The following is a 20,566-nucleotide window of genomic DNA, read 5'->3' on the forward strand; positions in this document are numbered from 1 at the left end:
TAACATAAACCATAAAAAGTTATTTTTTTTGCTAAGGGAGAGTTGAAGTGCAGTATCTGTTGTCTTGTAAGCAGCAATGTGCATGGTTGCTCCTATTGGATGGGTGAATATTAGTCTAAGGTTTGGCAATTACCAACATACAAGAACATCATAATTTAACTATTTTACCTTGTTGAGTTTTTCTTTCCTCTCCTCTGGTCTGATGTCTCTCTGTTCACAGGGACAACCCAATGGCTGACATTTATGGTGCAAACCTTTACAACCGTTACCTCCAAGCCCAGACTGAAGTAAACGTTACTGCTATGGCAGCAGAGAGCGAGGAACATCTTGAGGTGCAGAGAAATTGCAGTGTTTTGGTTGGCTCTGCTGAGAGCTGCCTGTCTATCCTGGTCTGCACTGGGGTCTACAATCCCTATGGAGACATGCCTGATGACCGCAATGAGAGCATGCTAGAGACTGTATTCCATGGACACAGAGATTTCCATTTTGATCCAAGCTTGGTGGAGGCCTCTCACGTTGTGAATGATGTGAATGATGCTGTGGAACTTGTCTTTCAGAAGGAGAACTGGAAACAGGAATGAACAGTCCATTCTCACCAGATTCTAATCTGAGGATGCAGGGGCAAAGACAGAACTGCATTCTTTCTTGTTTAAGCCATGCCAGAGTAAAGGGAAATTCTCATTTTGGTGGGGTCTTTCTTCTCTTGGGTAGGGAATGTTTTTGTGTGCAGTCTGTCCACAAGGTGCTTAGTAGCCTGAGCTGGACTGAAATCCTAACAGTGATTACCAGCTGGAAATTCTACACTCTTGTTTTCATTGGCCTGGCCAGAGAGTGTCAGAGGCTGGCTAGTTGTCACTTGGTTATCCCACCTGGTACATATCTGGAAGTGTTTTTTTATGTTTTTCTCTTTGTCTACAATAGAGCCAACAATTCTGTAATCCCGTTTTTGGGTGTGTGTTGGTCTCCTTTCTCAAAGGCCAGTGTGAACCCTCACTCACCTACCTACCTACCTACCTTCCTTCCTTCCTTCCTTCCTTCCTTCCTTCCTTCCTTCCTTCCTTTTTTGAATATCCTGTCTAAATAGTTATAATCTAGCAGAATGAGGGCTGCTGCATTTTTGGATCTTGCCTCTCTCCCAGATACACACCAGGTGCTTGAAGTGTGCAGCTACTAAATCCACCCTACAGCACATGGTATATTCGATGGCACAGATGGATGCGCTATAGCTAAGATAGAAAGAGCATAGCTAGTAGGTGTAGTAATGATTAAACTGCACCCTCCTTGTTGTTGTTTTGTAATTTTATTATGCCATTCTGAAATACTTACCTCTCCTTGCCACGAGCAATACTGTCCATTCTACTACTCTTTGGGAGGCGCAATGTCTTTGGAATACAGAGTTTTACATGTAGGCAGTGCTCAGGGATATGAAACAATGTTAGCACTGGTATCTTGGGTCTTATGGAGAGATGGTCAGAAATGAGCTATCTGGTCAATCTTTCCATTTTTAACAGTTTCCCTTTTAATGAAAAATTTTGGGGCAAAGTATGGGGGTGGAGGAAAGGAATAATGTTTTTAACAAATAAAAGAATAAATGACATTAATCTCAGTGACTGTAAAGGGCAAGCATATAAATTATATGTTATTTTTTAACTTTGTCTTTCCTTCAAATGGGAGTATTAACCCTCTTCAAAGGAGATCTTTCTCTGCAAAGCAGCTGTATTTCCGGATAAAATATTAGTGAGTGTTATGGTCCAAGGTTGTCTTATCTACCAGAGCTTGGATAATACACTTTTTTAGACAACAATTTCCACAATCTCCCAACTGGCACATTTGGGAATTATGACAGGTGTAATCCCCCAAAGTAATTTTTCCAGGCTCTGATAAATACCTTGGCATACCTATGTCTTCCCATTTGTGGAGAGTATTCATTGTGTTGGTTCTAGAGAGGTACATATGCAGCAGTTACCTCAGCGCTGTTCCAGAGATGTACATAGCTTGGTTTCTGCAGCAGCAGTTTTCTCTGTATAGAATGGCCAACTTTAGAAGCAGCTCTCTGGTCCCCTTTAATGAAAACTATTCCAGGTTAATGTTGTGTAATATCTTTTGGAAAACTTCCATCAAATGCATAGAGTTGCAGTGGTGAAACAGCAGAGAGAATGTTAGGGTTGCATCACTCCAGATGGTAATATATGGTAATATACTGAAATTTCATGGTCTTACAGGAAGCTGCTCTTAACGTATAAACAAGAGGAGATTGTGTGCCTCTTTTGCATAGGGTAGATTACTACTTTATATCATGAACAATATCCTTATTTTCTTACCCTCAAAGAATTAATTAAATATAATTTGCCTCTATTTTAAATGTAATTTGTTGCAATGATGGATCTGTGTTAGGAATAGTTTCAAGCTTTGGTCGTTGATTCCTGATTCCAGCCTGTAAAAATGCTTTTCTTTCTTGAAGATGTAACTTTACAAGAAGGATGGGTATGTTCTACAAAGTTTACTTGAAGATCCGTTCTTCCTAAATTGAAAATCGTGTTTTGTTTTGTTTTCTAATTATTTCTGACCTCTATTGCCTGTCCTACTGTCTTAGGTAGTCACTTTTTACCTATAACTTTCTGAAAACTCAATTTACAAGAAAACAAAAATGCTTAGTAAAACAATGTTTTGTAATAAATACAAAAATAGCATCAAAATAAAACATAACAAAGAAACCAGTAAGGAATCTAGAAAAATAAAGAACATGTACAATGTCTCTTACAGTATGGAACTCTGGTAATTTATATTTTATTATATGCTAAGTTTCAGAAAAAGAAAGTATTACAAAAGTAGGAAAAATTGATCCTCACATAGAAACTACAGTTTTATTTCATTCATCTTTCTCTTTTTATGCACACTACCCTTCCACCATTTTGTCTTCATGACAATTCTGTGGGTTAGGCTAGGCTGAAAGTAACTTTCTCCAGCTTAGCTAGTGATGTTTATGGCTAAACAAGGAAATAAATGTAAATGGGGCTGCCCTACAGTATTTTGCTACTCGAGGCAAAGGATGACTTTCCTATTTCACGAACAAAAGCTGGCGAGACTAGACGTTTCATCATACTGCTGTTACATGCCTTCAAGTCGTTTCCAACTTATGCCAACACTAACATGGACATATATCATGGGGTTTTCTTGGCAAGATTTGTTCAGAGGGATTTGCCATTGCCCCTCCATCATCATACTAATAATAGACAAATGATTTCCACTATACCAGAAAACAGCAGGTTTGCTTAGAGGATGAAAGCAGCTTTGTGACACACTCATCTTCCAGCACCTTTTCACTGCTTCTTCCTTGCATACACCATTAGTCTATCTAATAGTAGGGCTGACCACATGCCTGCTCCTGATCCAGTCTCTTCCATTGTTTGTGTCTCATAAGGAAACCTGTGGCACATACAACATGTATTTCAAGATCATGGTCATTAAATGATGACCCAAAGAAAACTATGCCACTCAAGGAGATTTTTAAACAGTGGCTGGATGGCCATCTGTTGGGAATATTTTGATTGTGTATTCCTGCATGGCAGGGGGTTAGGTTGAGTGGCCCTGGTGGTCTCTCACAAATATGATTCTATGAAAACGATTCTATGTGCTGCGGAGAGTTGGTTTCCCATTTATAGCTTTGCCTTAAATAAAAGTTGTATCCACCAAATAATGTATGTGCCTTATGGCCAGGGAATTCTGTTGGATCTATAATTAAGGTAAAAGATCCATCTCACTACATCATTTCTTATAGTGCTTGGTTTCTAGAACTTTTACCATATTGGTTTCTCTCCTGGACACATTCCAGCTTGTCATTATCCTGGTGCCCAGAATACAGTATTCCAATTGAGGCTTGACCACAGCCAAAGTAATGATATTATGGTACTTCCTTCAATCTGGCCACTATTGAGAAGAAAGCAATAAAGAGTACTCAGAATTTTGCCTCTTAATTATAGATAAAAAATCCTGGGCAAAATATGAGTGCTGTTTGGACTATAGAAGAGCAGAGATTGGGATGATATTGAGAATACAGTGGCAGAAAGAAAGATATCCTGTGAAATGAGTATTAGAAGACTTGCAGCAATGGAAGGGTGACATACTAATGTGGTCTTCTCCTCCTTCTCATTGCTTCATTAGGCAAGAAATAGACTTCAAGGGAGCTACTAGCAGGGTACCTATTTTTTGAAACAATCCTCCCATAGTCCTTAGTCTAGTTCCTGCCTCTGTTCCTAGGCTGTTCTTGAGCTGTTGTCTTCGCTCTTCTCAAACTAAAATCCCATCTTGCAGCTTCTTTATTCTTTCATCCTTATGCTTGTTTTCCTATGGCTGCTGCTATTTAAAAATATGCTTCTGGTTTTTCAGAGGGACTAGGTTTTAGATAGGAATCTAGTAATGTGGTAGAATAATAATAATATAATATAATATAACAATAATAATGATTGATTTATAGCCTGCCCAATCACAAGGAATCCGGGCGGGTTACAACAATAAAAATAAAGAGAATAAAATAAAATATAAAAAATAAATAAAATATAATAAAATTTAGGAGGCCTGATGGAAATCTGGTCTCTCTTTTTCACACCCTCCCAGGTCTGATGATGACGGGATGGAGGAAGGGCTCTTCTTGAGGCAAGGATTTTATTTTAATTAATTTTAATTTAATTCTCATTAAATTTAAGAGAAGAATTGGTGGACAGAGTGATGTAAGTCACAGTAAATGGGGAGAGGAACTAGGTAGGGAAGGCTTGCTGGAAGAGATCCGTCTTAAGAGCCTTCTTCAAGGCTGTAAGAGTAGAAATGTCGCGGATCTCCTTTAGCAGGTCATTCCATAGCTTCGGAGCTGCAACGGAAAAGTCCCTTCTGGGTGACTGAAGTTAGCCTAGATTTTATTGGCTGAAGTAGATTGACAGAAAGGTATTCACTTGAAACAGCCCTGGTATGAAAAGAAAAAAGAAAGGTTTTGCAGAGCTGCCTACTCCAATTTGGTGCCCTCTAGGTCCTTTGGACTACAACTCCTACCAGTCCTTGATAGCACTAGTCAAAGATGATGGGATTTATAGTCAAAGCATCTGTAGAGTGTGTAATGGGGAAAGCTGCTATAGAATAAGAGCAGTACATGGACTGGAGTCTGTAACTGTTGATAACTTTTAAACGGGCCCTTTTCTTAAGAGAAAGTGCTATAAGTCAGTGACAGAAAATTCCCATGTTGTGTGCCTGGTATCTGGATAGGAGTGGGAAAGTCTTATTTTTGAAGCTCAGTAGTGTCTGTAAATGTATGTAGATCACAGTGGTCTTGATTTGACTAATGATCTGACTTTGTCCCATAGTCAAAGCATCTGTAGGGTTTTGAAGAAAAGGAGTGGTAGAAACCAAAAAAGGTGAGACTGAAATGAGATGCAGAGTCGACTAAATGAACTGTGAGATGTAAAAGAGGAAATAAGAGGCTGGAGACCAGCAAGTGGAAGACCAGAGTAATATAGCAACTGAGCTGAGCCAGAATCAGCTGAATTAAAATTATCCCTCATTTTCAGCATCTTGGCAGATTAATTCAGGCTTTCTGAGCTACTTACCATCTCCAGTATGTCATCTTTCCTCCCCCACTCCAACAACAATTTTCCCTTTTTAAAAAAATGGCATAAAATTGAGTTACCCTCCTTTTGTCTTCCCCTTCTGCAGCTGCTGACTCTTGACAGCTCATGCAAGACATAATTAAAGCTTTTCACTTCTGTGTTTTATTTTAAGCCCCTCTGCACACCCTCAGACTCTCCAGACATTTTTCTGTTTTTTTAAAAAATGAAAATGTGGGCAGACTTTACTTACTGGCTTTGCAAACAAAGCAAGCCCTACGTCTTGAAGAATTATTAAGATGCTTGAAGTTAAGTCCAGCTCATTTTAAATGTGAGCTGCTGTTTTACATCTTGCCTTCATCTTGAACCTTCATCCTCATTACAGATTTACTCTGAAGGTGCAAATGCCAACAATAAAATAATTCCAACCTTCTGGAACAAATGGCGATAGGTGGGTTTGTGAGGGAGGGCAAAATGAGAGCATTCCTTTGTGGAAGAGAATTTCTGTTGGGGAGCAATGCCCTCATTTCACCTCCATTTAATTTGGGTTCTGTCAATTTGTTCTAATCCTAAAGCACTCATATCACTTCTCAAAAGAGTCAAGGTGCTTAATCACTTCCTTTAAGTGCTGTAACTCTACTACTCCAGCCTGCAAGTCTAGAGCTGCACCTTCCCCTAAAGCAGGGGTTCCCAAACGTTAATCCTGCAGGTATTTTGGACTTCATCTCCCAGAAACTTCAGCCGGCCTGGTCAATGGTTGGGGATTATGAAAGCTGAATCCAAAACATTTAGAGGACTAAAGTCTGGAAATTGCTGCTCTTAAAGGTACCAGATCCCACCTGATCTTGAAAGCTAAGCAGAGTCAGGCCTAGTTCAGGGACGTAGCCAAGGGGGGGGGGTTCTTGGGGTCCGGACCCCCCCCTTCCATTAGAAAAATGAATGGTGTGTGCTGCTGCGCCACCGCACCCAAGCCCCATTATAATGGTGGCACTTAGTTTGGACCCCCCCTTCCTAAAATCCTAGCTACGTACCTGCCTAGTTAGTACTTGGATGGGAAACTGCTAATGAATAGCACATGCTATAGGGTTTATTTCAGAGGAAGGAACTGGCAAAACCACCTTTTGAGTATCCCTGCCCAAGAAAACACTATGAAATGAATGCGGTCACTGTTAGTTGCCAAACAACTTTGAAGGCACATATATATATGCAGGTTCTATCTATGTCCAACAAGGTAGAGGTGAAGCTATGGGGAGCAGGAAAAGTGAGGACGTTGACCCCCAATAATAATTCTGCCTGCCCCCCCCCCCCCCCCCAAATGAAATTTTCTTTCAGTCTCCACATTTCTAGCATTGCATCTTGGCTATCTAAACTGTATTTCCAAACACTCAACATAAGTTTCAAAAGTTGAGTGTTTGGAAATATAGTTTAGGTAGCCAGGAAAAGGAGCAGGCAAAAGTTAGCAAGGGAATGCAAACATAGCAGATATAGGTGAAGTTGAAGGCCTTCACTGAACAGCATCCATAGTTTTTGTGGGCTTTCAGGCTATGTGGGCATGTTCTGGAAGAGTTTATTCCTGACATTTCACCATCATCTGTGGATGTTTTTTTGTGGGGCTTTGGGGCCGTGTTCTGGAAGAGTTTATTCCTGATGTTTTGCCATCTGTGGCTGAAGATGCTGGTGAAATATCAGGAATAAACTCTTCCAGAATATGCCCACATAACCCAAACAACCCACAAAGAACTATAGCATATATAATTGTTCTAGGTGTGAAGAATTTTTTGTAACTCACTGTCTGATATACTAGAAATTTGGGAACTGCAAGAAATCTTATTGGGGTGTCAGAATTCTTAATTACAGAGCAACACACTCACACACCTACACCTACCTACTTTTAGCTCTGCCTACCTAGCCACCCCTGCAGCACAGCTGTGCCACACACTGCCAATTATGCAATTTAGCTTTAAGCACTAAAGTTAATTTTTGTCACCAGGGAAGGGAAAATGCCACCTAGCAAACCCAGAAGGAGCCATGCCACTTCATTGGAGAAGTCTTAGGAAGTTGTGATCTAGCTATTCCCATGATCTGTTCAGAGACACTAGCCAATAATCAGGGAATATATCAGTTGCCTTTTGTTTTTTGCAACACAGTCCAACAACAACAATAACAACAAAAATGCTTGCCACAAAAAGCACTCCTGCTAAAATACGGTCTATCCTTGCAACTTTAAGCCCTCCAGGTATTGCCTGACTGCAATGTCTGTCACTTCTCACCATTGGCTCTGGCAATAGGAGTTGCAGCCCAGCAGCACCTGGAAGGCTAAAAGCTGGATGCTTCCATTTGGTATAACTTAGCTCTGGGTTTGGTTAGTGTCTGAATGGGAACTGTCTCAAAAGATGTTCAGTGTGGCTTACCCCCACATAAATACATATATTATAAAGAAATAAAAATTGTGGTGTGCATACCATTGAATGCCAACCCGGAATGCCCATGTCATATATCCAAATTCCATGTATGGTTGTCAGAGGTGGATAGTGAAGAAAGCCAACAGAAAGGAAATCAGTTCATTTGAAATGCGATACTGGAGGAGAGTTTTGTGGATACCCTGGTCAGCCAAAAAGACCAGTCCTAGAGCAAATCAAACCTGAACTCTTTCTAGAAGCCAAGATGACTAAACTGAGACTCCACTATATGCATCTGAGGAAGTAGACTGTGGTCCACGAAAGCTGATGCTGCCAACTTCTTTCTTTCAGTGAGTCTCAAAGGTGCTACAAGGTCTCTGTACGTACTGATTCTACAGACTAACACAGCTGTATCTTTGAATTCTAAACTGACAACGTTATATTTCAGACATAGCATGAGAAGACAGGACTTACTAGAAAAGACAATAATGCTGGGCAAGATAGATGGTAATAGGAAAGGAGAAAGGCTGCATTCCAGATGGATAGACTCAAGCAAGGAAGCCATGGCCCTGAGTTTGCAAGGCCTGAGCAGCTCTGTTGAGAACAGGGTGACTTGGACATCTCTCATTCAGAGGATCTCTGTAAGTTGAAGGTTTGAAGGCAGTTAACAACCAAGTGAAAATAACATATGAGAGAGAGAGAGAGAGAGAGAGAGAGAGAGAGACCTGTGCATGTTGCCTTGAAATCATCAGAGGAAAGGTGGGTCCATCATGCAAGAAAGCTGGGCTGTACATGTAATAGAATATGGGACTTGCACCCAGTACCTTGCATTAGATTATTTTTGGTACCCCATCACTGAAACTGCCTGTTGAGGGATATCTGTCAGGCCCCATACAACCTTAAATGCACAGCACAGCCTTGCGTTTTAATTAGGTTTTTAATAATACGTTATGCTTTTTCCTCCAGTTGCCAGTTCCTTGGCATTTTCCAGTGAGCTGTTCTTTTTATACCTAGAATCTCTGACCTTTTTACAATAATGGGATGAGATAAAAAATAAGGCTTTTGCAGAGAAAGAAGTGAAGGACTAGTGGCACTTGTTCAGATATACAAATGGCCTTCCAAAATGCCTTCTGGTTTAATGAGAGGATGCTGCTGGAAGTGGGGGAGGCAGAGGTGTTGTGGCTGTGTGCCTCCAAGTCAGCCCCAAGGTGAATCTGTGATGAGGTTTTCTTGGCAGGAGTTGCCTGGGTTGCCATCACTTGAAAAGGACTTGAAGGCACACAACAACAACAAGAAAGCGGCCATAAATGGGAAAGGAAGGCACAACAACCAGGACAAGGTCCTCTCCCTCCAAAGCAGAGGCCCAGCAGGAGGCATGGCCTCCCCTCCTTGGGCAACCTCCTTTTCCTCTTCAGCCAAAGGGACTCAGGCCTTGCTGCTGCTGCTGCTGCTGCTGCTGCTTCCTCATCTCGGCTGCCCATCCAGTTGGTTGCCAGGGAGCCCAGTGCGGAGCAGCTAGACAGCCAGGCTCCCAGGGAGACGCTTGGCTTGGGGAAGGCCACCCCATCTCTCCTTGGGAAGGAAGACAGGTGCTCCTGTCTACCCAGCCATCCATCCACTCACCCAGCCATCACTGAGCCATCCTATCTATCTATCTATCTATCTATCTATCTATCTATCTATCTATCTATCTATCTATCATCTATCTTCATCATCATCAATCATCATAGAGTTGGAAGAGACTGCAAGGGCCATCCAGTCCAACCCATTCTGCCATGCAGGAAATCACAACCAAAGCATCCTTGACAGATGGCCATCCAGCCTCTGCTTATAGACCTCCAAGGAAGATCCATCCATCCATCCATCCATCCATCCACTCACTCACTCACCTTCCCGCCCAGCCATCTTATATATCTATCTCTCTATCTCTCTATCTATCTATCTATCTATCTATCTATCTATCTATCTATCATCTATTTATCTATCTATCATCTATCTATCTATCCGCCCACCCAATTCATCCTATCCATCCAACTTACGTACCCCACCTATCTATCCATCCATCTATCCATGCATTCATCTATCCAATCTACTTACTTACCTCCCTCCCTACCCCACTCATCCATCCATTCTGTCCTCCCTCCCTCCCTTCATCTATTTTTCCTCCCTTCCTTCCATCATCTCTCTCTCTCTCTCTCTCCATCCATGTAACTTACTTACCTATCCATCTATCTACCCCCTCGTTCATCCTCTCATCCTATCTATCTATATCTAATCTATCTGTGCCTCCATTCACCACTCATCCATCTACCCCTCTCTCTCTCTCTCTCTCTCTCTCCTGCTTCCTCCGGAGCTTCCTCTCCATCCGGATCCACTCCGGAGTTCCCTTCCTGCCTCCCTGCCTGCCTCCTTCTCCTGGGGCTCCTCCGCTCCGCCTTTCCCTTCCTGCCTTCCTGGGAGGAGGAGTGCAGTGGGGCGGGGTCCGGGGTGCTTCTGCTGCCGCTGCTTCTGCTTACGCTGCCGCTCTGTCTTTTGGGGCCGGAGGGGAGGCCCTGGGTCGGGGTTGGCGGGAGCACCATGCCCCGGGGGCCCTCCCTCCAGCGCCCCCCCGCCGCCGCCTCCTCCTCCTCCTCCTCCTCCTCTTCGGGCTCCTTCCAGCCTCCTCCTCCTCCTCCTGCTGCTGCTGCTGCTCAGCCCCTGCCTCCTCCGGCGGAGCTCCTCCAGCCCTTCTTCCCGGGGCCCCTCCTGGCCAAGCCCAAGGCCCCCTCCTCCTCCTCCAGCAGCAGCTCCTCCAGCGGAGGCTCTCGCAGGGGGCGGCGGGGCTCCGTCTCCAGCTCCACCAGGAGCCCCAGCAGCAGCAGCAGCCCCAGGAGCAGCGAGGAAGAAGAGGAGGAGGAGGAGGAGGAAGAGGAGGAGGAGGCCAAGCCCTTGGTGCCAGCCCCAGAGCCCCCTGCCCAGCCCTCCTCCTCCTCCTCCTCCTCCTCTTTGGGGGCCAGAGGAGGCATGACTGCTGGGGGGGAGCTCTATGGGCCCCCTTTGGCCACAGCAGCAGCAGCAGCAGCAGCAGTGGGCCCTCCCTCAGGCAGCCCTTCGGCCCCAAGGATGCTGTGGGGGGCGGCGGGCGGCTCTTCCTCCTCCTCCTCTTCCTCTCGGTGGCCCTTCCAGGCGCTGTCCCTGGTGCTGCTGCTGAGCCAAGGGGCCCTGCTGGACCTCTACCTGATCGCCGTCACTGACCTCTACTGGTGCAGCTGGATCGCCACCGACTTGGTCCTGGGGGCCGGCTGGGGCATCTTCTTCTGCAGGAACAGCCGCGCCAGGTGCCGGGAGAGGGCAAGCAGAGGAGGACCCCCGCCGCCCCCTTTGCACCCTTTACTGGGACACCCGCCCCACGGAGGAGGAGGAGGAGGAGGACGCAGCAGCAAACCGGTGGCATTGGCATCAACCCCTCGCCCCGGAGGCGACTTCGCTTATGCCCACCTGGCCTGGCTGATCTACGCCATTGCCTTCACCCCCAAGGCAGCCCTCATCCTGGGCACCTCCATCCTGGAGCTGGTGGAGCTGCGCCTGCCCTTAGGGGCCACCGGCTTCCGCCTCACCTTGGCCCTCTCGGCCCCGCTCCTCTACTGCCTCCTCAGGGCCATCGGGGGCTCTGAGGCCGGCGGGGGCGGACAGTTGCTCCTGCCGGCCCACCCGCCTCCCCACCACCGGGCCTCCGCCGCCTTCCTGGCTACATGCCTGGACCTCCTGGACAGCTTCACCCTCCTGGAGGTGCTGCTCCTGCCCCGGCCGGCCTTGGCCCTCCCGCCGGCCCTCCGCTACCTCCTCATTGCCGTCTACTTCCTCTGCCTGGCGTCACCAGTCCTGTGGCTCTATGAGCTGAGTGCCCCCCGGGCCCCTGGGGCCGCCCGCCTGGCCCTCCACTGGCTCCTGCCTGCGGGGCTCCTGGACGCCCCACTCCTGGCCCTCCGGTGTCTTCTCCTCCTCCACTACCAGCAGCCCCTCTCCATCTTCATGCTCAAGAACCTCTTCTTCCTGGCCTGTCGGGGCCTGGAGGCCTTGGAGACCTGCTGCCTCCTGCATGCTGCCCGTGGCCATGGGGCCGAGGGCAAGAGCGTGGCCACCCCATCTACGGGCCTCGGCCCCGGCCAGCTCAGCCACTGCATCTCGGAGAACGACATGGGACCCCATGGCTACGTCAACACCCTGGCCGTCACAGCCCAGAGCTGAGGATCCGGGACTGGGAGTGGCGTCTTTGCACTCAGCTCAAGGCCTTGGCAGGACAGACCCCTGTGCGGCCCCTTCCCTTGGCCTGAGATGACTGGGTGCCCATCTTCTTCCTCCAATCTGGTTTAGATGCCTCCTCACTCAACCCAAGGCCTTGGTAGGACAGTCCCCTTCTCTTAGCCTGAGATCACTGGGTGCCCGCCTTCTTCCCCTTCTAGTCTCTTATAGATGCCACTGCACTCAACCCAAGGCCCTGGCAGGACAGACCCCTTCACTTAGCCTGAGATCACTGAGTACCCATCTTCTTCTCCCTCCAATCTCATTTAGATGCCCTCACACTCAAGGCCTTGGCAGGAGAGTTCCCAGGATGGCTCCTTCCCTTGTCCTGAGATCTCTGGGTGCCCATCTTCTCTCCCCTCTAGTCTCATTTAGATGCCCCTGTAATCCACTTAAGGCCCTGGCAGGACAGTTCCCTTCCCTTGGCCTGAGATCATGGGGTGCCCACATTCTTCTCCTGCCATTCCATGCCAGCCTTGTGTCTATTTCCCTGTACTCTCTAATTCCCCCTGATGTTCACTTTGGCCCAAACCCTTCTGCCCAGGCCATTTCAGTAGATAGTAGTTGTAGACCTCCCCAGAGCATTTGGGAGCAGTGCTTTTTATGAACTGCAGCTTTCAGAATCCCTAAGCCATCATGGCAATGATAGCCAGAGAAATGTTTCCATGATGTGTAACTCACTCAGCAGTCATACCTTACCAATGTAGTGTGTAGCTCCCAACTCTGCATTTTATTTTTTTGACCCTTGTCCTGGGAAATCCATTGCAAGCCCAGGGACTCTAACCGATACCTCTTTTCTCCTACCTTTTTTTCTGTGATCTGCAACTCACTCAGCAACCATACTTTACCAACCATAGTGTGCAATTCCCACCTCTGGCATTGTTAAAAGTGGTCCAAAAGATGCATTCTGCTCTTCACCAGTCTGGTTAACTGGGAGGAGATTCCCTATAGCAGCTGTAGCTCAGTTGTTCCAGTTTTTCAGGCTTGATTTTCAAGCTTTCTCTCGTTTATTTTCAGTCCTATTTTTGTCTTTAGCCGTTCCATAGCTATACATCATCTGCTCCTGAGCCCCTTTAATCATGGCAGCTAAAAAAAAAAAAGGGGGGGGGAGGGGGAGGAATGAAATGCTTATAACCTATTTTTGCAGACCTAGAAGTCTCCTGCCAGGGAATTAACCAGGTACGAACACAATTTTAATAATGCTGACACATCAAGTACCTAAAAATCATTTTCTGAACCCTTATCATGGCAGCAATTAGTGTATGTTAATGGTCTTCACCCCAATCCTTCACCCTAACTCCCACTGTCTGTTCCATACTTTTTCCACACCATATCTATAATCCTATAACCCCTATTTTATTGATTCTCCCAAAGGGCTACTTAATGTATAGTAGCTCCACAACCCTTACCTTTTTTGGGTTATTCATAGTTAAGCTTTTGCAAGGCATCAATGTGAATCTTCCCAATCACGCACCCCCGATTAGCTGTTCTCACTGCTTTTGTTCGGATTCGTGTCTGTGCGCATCTCTGTTGTGCAGGATTAGAGAACTCTAGCAGGAGAGCAAGTATCATTTGAGTGCCTGATTGCACTTTCCAAATTGTCTCTTTCTCCCTTATTTTCATGAGCTGGTCTTATCCACAACAGGAAGAACAAAGATTGCATGCCTCCCATTTGTCAACCAAGACCAGTTTTCTCATTCTCTGCCCTCTCCTCCTTACTGAGGTGCCTCCTACCAGCACTGCCTATTGAGCTTGGTGGTGGTGGTGGTGGGGAGAGAAGTGACAACCACCAGCTCAAACATATAACTTGCCTGCCCTGTTATCTATAAGCAGGTTCTCTGTATCTACCTTGGGCTGCTGTCCATTCAGCAAGGGGTAAACTAGCCATAAAATGCTGAACAAAAAGAGAGAGGGAAGCACTACTGATGGTGCTAAGTTGGGCCTAATTCTTTTGGTAACCTTGTGGATGGACTGTAGCCCTTCAAACTGCAGGTGGAGGCTCACACAACCAAGTGCTTTACAAATTCCCACAGCGATTGTGATGTGCAACCAACTTTCTCCACACACCATTGGTATATATGGAAGCTGTGTGGAGGAACATGCATTCGTGTTATTTCCTACCTGCAAACTAAAGGAGTACAGTCCAGACACAGGTTCATCATCTGGCCATTCAAAGACCAGTGCCTCTGCTTAACCTGTTGTTGCTCAGGGTGCTGTAGTTGTGCCAAGCTGCTTTAGCCAAGGGCAGATGAAGGGCACCGTTTTTCTTAATATGGTTCTTTTTCTATACAACCTTTAGTAAACTGGTCGGGGAAGATCTCAATATGTAAAATGCTCAAAACCATATGTAAAATGCTCAAAACAATATGCTCAAAACCATATGTAAGGACAAATTAAACAGCAAGAACATCATCTCTTGGGAAAGGGAAACTGTTTCCTTCACAGGTTCTTTTTTTTAATTAATTACAGTATCTCAAAATTCAGCCGCATTGCTACTTTTGTGGGCCAAATCTTAAGACTCTTTTGTATGGTTACTAGTGTCCCCTGTGGGCTTCCCTTTGCCTTTTTGCCCATAGCGCTTATGAGCTATAAGAAAACTAATGTTTTGGCTTGTTTGCTACTTGACAGTTCCCAGTGGTTTAAGAAGAGACTGCGCTGATGTTGCTTCCTGTATGGTAGGCCTTGGAGTATGCCGCTCTACCCTGCTCTTGAAAGAGGAGGTTCTTTTAAACCCACTTTTACCGTACTAAAAACCTTTTGAAAGCAACTGTTTTTTTTGCCCCTCACCAGAGATAAAATAATTCCCTCTTGAGACGCATTTCTGGGGTTAGGATGGAACCTGCAATCTTTAAAGAAGAAAAGAACCATCTGTCTCCATGCTGAAAAATTCTACCTCTGTGCTTCAACTTCATTGCATCATGTGCCGACTTTGCGCAAATGGGATACATCGGATTTTATCCAGAGAAGGAGTGAAAGCGCCTTTATAACTGAGACGTTTAACTCACCGGTGATAACAGGGTCTGTCAACAATCTCCGTTTCCACTAAGCCTCTTGTTTCTTTTTTCTTTTCTTGGTGATCGACTTGCATGATTTGAAGAAATCGGTTCGCTGTTTTGACAATAGTCCATGTCTTTTTGTTTTATAGGTAATATGGAGTAACAGGCAATCATCACTATGAGAAAATAAGCAGAAAGGAAAACCCTTCCCATTTATTTATTTATTTATTTATTTATTTATTTATTTATTTATTTATGCATGCAGCTTGGTATGCACTGTGTAGTACTAAATTTTATTTGTCATGGAATGAAAACTGGCAGAGAAAGAACATATTACTCAAGGATACAGGGAACAGTATGGATATATTGGCAAGATGCCTGGTTCTTTTCCCACATGGGCATGCTTTTCTGTTTGCATGTGGATCCAACAGCATTTTGTGCCCAACAGCATTTTGTATCTGCCTTGGTGGGCTGCCATTGCCCTTGGCTTTAACATTCCATGAGCTGGTTTTAAAGGCCATATTTAACAAGGAAGCTGAACAAGGAAGTCTTGGATTCACTTCTACCCAACATTTTTTTACATATATATGAGACAGGTCTGAAATTTATGTTAAGGATTCCCTTATTGGGCGTGGTATTGAACAATGCTCTGCTGTTTTCTGCACATTGCCTAGGTAGGAAAAGTACAAAGTGCTCCTTAACCACTACTGAAAACCTAAGGTGGGCTAAAATATGCTGCGGCATCTTTCCACCTCTTGGTACTATAGACACTCTTCTTTGCTGTCATATTACTGCACTATAGAGAAATGATACAAAAACCAGAATAGGTGACGAACAACCTGGTCCTCAAGCGCTGTTTTAATGCTACACTTACATTCTACCTTTCCTTTCTATTCTCAGTTATAGATTGGTGATGTTCATTAGGTGTTTCACTTGTTAACTCCAGAGTCACTCTGAGATGCCTTCTTATGAACTTCAGGCCAGTCAACTCTGGTTGCACCTGTGAGGACCAAGGTTCAACTTTCTTACCAGTGTGTTACTCTGGGCCCAAAGCAGAGCTTTTGAGAGATAATTCTGTGTGAAATTCTAGCCAGACGGCTTCCCTTTCTGTAATTTCTGTTTGTCTGGACAATATTGGTGCTGTGACTGTGATTGTAAAATTTAAGTACTGTGGAATTTCCTTCTGAGCTCTGAGACACTTTTCGTGGAGATGCTAGTTTCCTAACAGGGAAAGAACAGGTGGAAGTGCAGTATGTCACTTTGCTGTGAAGCAGCCTGCAGTGCAATAAATAAAACACTACAAGCCCTTATGGTTATGAGCATTACAGGCACACTCCCAATAGAAGCAAAACTGGTGCATTTTATATATTGTAGGTGACACAAGTCACAATTTTATCCTTGCTGTAAAGTGGATGGAAAGAAATATTCACTAGTTGCCAAAATAGCTCAACAACAGAAGAACTTCATGACACTGAAAGAGGTGAAATGATCTGTCTGATATTGGTTAAATTAAGGCTGCTGGTTCAAGGGCTGCATTTTTATTCTGTAAAATTTGATGGAATTGTAATGCCTGTATCTAGTTCTTGTTGGGCAAGGAAGTGTGCATAGAAATGTGGTGGCATTCTTTCTGATGTAGTGGCCAAAGTTGTGCACAGATGGCACCACCGCTTTCCCTTGAAGAAGCAGAAGCCATACTGATCAGCTTTAGGTTAGGAAGGAGGAAGCAAGGCGAGAGACCGACTCCATAATGTCAGTTCGTAAGCACCAATTGCTTGGGATGGCTGCTTTTCTAAAAAGTTTCGTCAGGGCAGGTTTTCTAACCTACAGCACCAGCCATCCAACATTTAATCAAGGCTCTTTTTTAAAGTATTGGAAATTACTGTAAGCAGTCCTACTGTGCTTTGAAGTACTTTTTAAAAATTAAGACACACAACATTTGTTGCAATGAGGGTAATTGGGCTGTCTTCTGGAAAGATTCCTTGCATCTCATTGCTATCTGCTAGTGGGAGGATGCAGTGTTTTATGTTTGCTGCATCAGATTGTGAGTAACTCCCACAAGAATGTTCTGCTAAGCCTCTCCTTAACACCTACATAGTACATCTGTCCATTGTTCTATGTTAAACTGTGCTGATTAAACCAGGTTTCTTGGAATGGCTTTTGCTTAACAAAATTGAGAGGTTGCAAGTTCAGACTGAACACTCTTGTTATTTGAGGAAGGTGAGACATTTCCTTTTTTAGGGCAATCAATAATAATAATGATGGGGAATATCTTAGAAGTCTCCCACATGCCCACAGATCTTAGATTGCAGCTCCCACATTTCCTCACTCTGGGCTATGTTAGCTAGAGCTGCTGAAAGTTGTAGTTCAGCATCTAAATAGCCACAGCAGTCATGTGTGCAGATGCAGACACAAGTATAAAAACCACTGTCTTGAGGGAAAGTGAAGAGACTTGCAAGAAGTGACATGGAAACTTAGCATCCCCACAAGTTTAACAGAGTTTCTATTTTTAAAACATTTTGTTCTTAAAATTAAAAAAAAAACACAAGTTAATTGTTCACGGATGTCTGATTGTCTCTTAATTCTTTGTAATGCAGCTCTAAGATACTGAATTTCTGAACTTTTCAAATAAAGGAGCCAGGTTTGGCCTACGCTTGCAACAAAATGAAGTGCTGAAGGTGACAGCATAAATCCAGACTGTGGGTGGTCAGTCACATTTCTGTTCATTTCTTCCTAGTTTTCCATCTGAAGGGCATTGAAAATTGAATTGTTCCATCAGCAAACTGAAGATTTTTCTTTCTCGTTCCCCACTCATTTTCATCCCATTCTCTTCTGAGATTTATTTATTTACCTTATTTTTAAGTGACAATGTTTTAATCAGCAAGTTAAGCATATGCTCTTTCCCGTTGGAGAAAAAAAAAAAATCTTAGATGTACGTAACTTTGGCTGACCTATAGCCTAGGTTTAAAGTCCAGCAACAAATTTTTGAAATCAGAATAAATGTACAAACACATGTCTTCACAGTTCTTTATTCCCTCTCCCTCTTGTAATGGGAAAGGAGAAATGTACTGAGGGGTGGTTCCTACTTGCGATTTATAACGCTTTAAAATACACCAGTATCAGTTAAATCGATTCAAAATAACCCTGGTCTTATCCCGCGTTCCGGATCGCTTTTTTCCCTTCGTTCTCATTTACCAATCAATTTGCTTTAAGTGATCCGCTTTCGTTCCTATTCAAATAAAACGGTGTATATATAAATCGGTTTTAGCCTTATTGCGTTCCCACTCACCATTTTGGGGCTGTCAATCAAAGCAACGTCATCATAACGTCACTTTTAAATTTCGCGGTTTGTTATAAAAGAACCAATGAGGAGGCGCTTAAAGTGCCTATGAGTCCTGCAATTATTCGTGGGGAAGGATGGTTGAGGGAGAGAAAACTGCCCAAAACACTTTTGCTGCCTTGGAAGAAAGACCCCAGGCTGGGGGAGGCTTCTGGCAAAGCAAATTTGGGGAGCCCAAGCTGTTTCCAGAGAAACTATGGGGATGGGTTTTGCAGGACAGCATCCCCTCTTCATGTCTCCCAAGACAGCCATGGAGAATCCCTTCAGAGAGGCCAGAGATCAATGAAGGAGGCTGCTGGAAAAGCAGGGAGGGAGCACTCTTCCTAAAGATTCTCTTCCCAGGGTTGGAGAAGGCAGATTCCGTTTGAGAAAGAGAGGGAGAAAGGCTCTATTCCCCCCCCCCAATTGATCAGAGCCCTTCCTTGCCTGGGCGAGATCAGATGCCTCCTCGCGAGGAGGCTTCCCTTCCCTGCCTGGGCGAGATCAGTGCCCAAGCGGGCAGGGAATGCCTCTTCAAGAGGAGGCTTCCCTTCCTGCCTCTCCTCCGTTAGAAATGGGCTCTCCCCACACAGAGGGGAGGCTGCAATCCACCGGGGGAAGCCTTGTAGTCCTTTGGCAGATGCAGGCGCTTGAGCAGCCGGGACTTCAGGCGCTTAAAGCGCTGAAGAGATTAAGCGCCTGTAAGCCATTAAAATAAAAAATAAAAAAAAATCCTTATCTCTTATTGAAAGACCACAGCGGACAAAGGGGTGAGGGAAGCAAAAATGGCGACAGCCACGACGGATGGGGACAGAAAGGAGACTCCCCCGCAAGCCAGCCCATCGCGCTCCGCTCCTCCCATCCAGCTAACCCGATTTCAAAGGCTGTCGTTCCTATTTAAATGCTCCGGTTCCTATCCCGATTCAAGGAAAAAATGTAGGTTCGACCCTTCTATTTTTTTAACCCGTATTAAATAACGCTAACACGGATTAAATAATAAACCGCTTTACGAATCGATTTTATGTGGGAACGATTACGGGTTACTCTAGAACTGATCTAGAGTTAATTCGGTTTCCAATAGGAACGCCTCACCTTGGATTCGATTTGAATCCCGGCGTATCAACCAGTGGGAACCACCCCTGAGATGGTTATTGTTTGGGTAAGGGGTTCAAAAGACAGTATGCTAGAGTGATGGAAAGATGCAGAGAATGGATAGTTCATGTCACTGGAAACTTTAGACCTTATCTCACCATGACAAGTTTCCGGACATTTCCTATGTAAGGTACTTATGTATCAAAGCAAGCATTTTCAGGGTGATATATTTTGTATCTGGTACCTGACATTAACAAAACAATTTGCTACAGTAACTATTGCTCATGTACATTACCACTAACAAACCAGTGGTAATCTTAAAAAATAACACCACCACCACCAATACCACCATTTAGCTCTCCTTCATATATAATACAGAAATAATCCTGATCAATATTACAGGGCAGTTGAAAGGATCCTAAGAAACTGTAAGATGCTGGAGTATCCGGGGAGGAATGTTCTATATTATGTAGACTGCATACAGTGTATTTACAAGCAATATTGTAATGCAAAGTAAAGACTTCAGTAACTTCATTTCTGGTTTATCGACAGAAAGCTAAGGTAAAAAGGATATAATAGAAAGCTAATTGTATGAAACAAACATTGAGTAAGAATGTCTTAGCTTGATCTGCTCATTGCTTAGCTAAAATTCTTAGGGGAACCATGGTTTTAACAGCTATCAAACTGTTTCTAAACCAAGTCAAATCTCAAGTATGTCCCATGGAGGAAAATCTTGTATACAAGTGGATAACTGAACAAAATGTGTTTTTCTTTATTTAGGACTGACATGCACCTGTGGCAGAATGAGGCAAAAAACGGTTGAGGTGGTAGAATGAGCAATTATACTTCAATTGTAGGTGTGTAGTGGTATTTTTGCATGGTCCCTGAAGG

At 44.5% G+C, this 20,566-nt stretch overlaps 2 protein-coding genes across 2 annotated transcripts in view; both read left to right on the plus strand.

The window, feature by feature from the left end:
• The window catches only part of HDHD5 (haloacid dehalogenase like hydrolase domain containing 5), a 17,018-nt gene extending 14,288 nt beyond the window's left edge, over positions 1–2,730 (plus strand). The window contains exon 8 of the mRNA XM_089527744.1: positions 221–2,730. Within this exon, the coding sequence (XP_089383870.1) occupies positions 221–581 (361 nt within the window). The 3' untranslated portion in view covers positions 582–2,730. The remainder of the gene's footprint in view (positions 1–220) is intronic.
• On the plus strand, positions 2,443–14,166 carry TMEM121B (transmembrane protein 121B). The gene is made up of 2 exons (XM_089526599.1): positions 2,443–2,484; positions 10,685–14,166. Exons 1-2 carry the CDS (start codon positions 2,443–2,445, stop codon positions 12,215–12,217), a joined length of 1,575 nt encoding a protein of 524 aa, XP_089382725.1. The 3' UTR covers positions 12,218–14,166.
• Positions 14,167–20,566: the final 6,400 nt, after the last annotated feature.

The sequence above is a fragment of the Sceloporus occidentalis genome, unplaced genomic scaffold, assembly GCF_023333645.1.
Source record: "Sceloporus occidentalis isolate IW3139 unplaced genomic scaffold, rSceOcc1.0.p SCAF_5, whole genome shotgun sequence".
Taxonomy (NCBI): domain Eukaryota; kingdom Metazoa; phylum Chordata; class Lepidosauria; order Squamata; family Phrynosomatidae; genus Sceloporus; species Sceloporus occidentalis.

What these genes read in the sequence shown, in the direction of transcription:
- TMEM121B (XM_089526599.1), top strand. Translation starts at nt 2,443, where the DNA reads ATGCTTTTCTTTCTTGAAGATGTAACTTTACAAGAAGGATGG. An exon ending in TAACTTTACAAGAAGGATGG is followed by an intron (nt 2,485 to 10,684) that starts GTATGTTCTACA and finishes GCTGCTGCTCAG; the next exon opens with CCCCTGCCTCCTCCGGCGGA.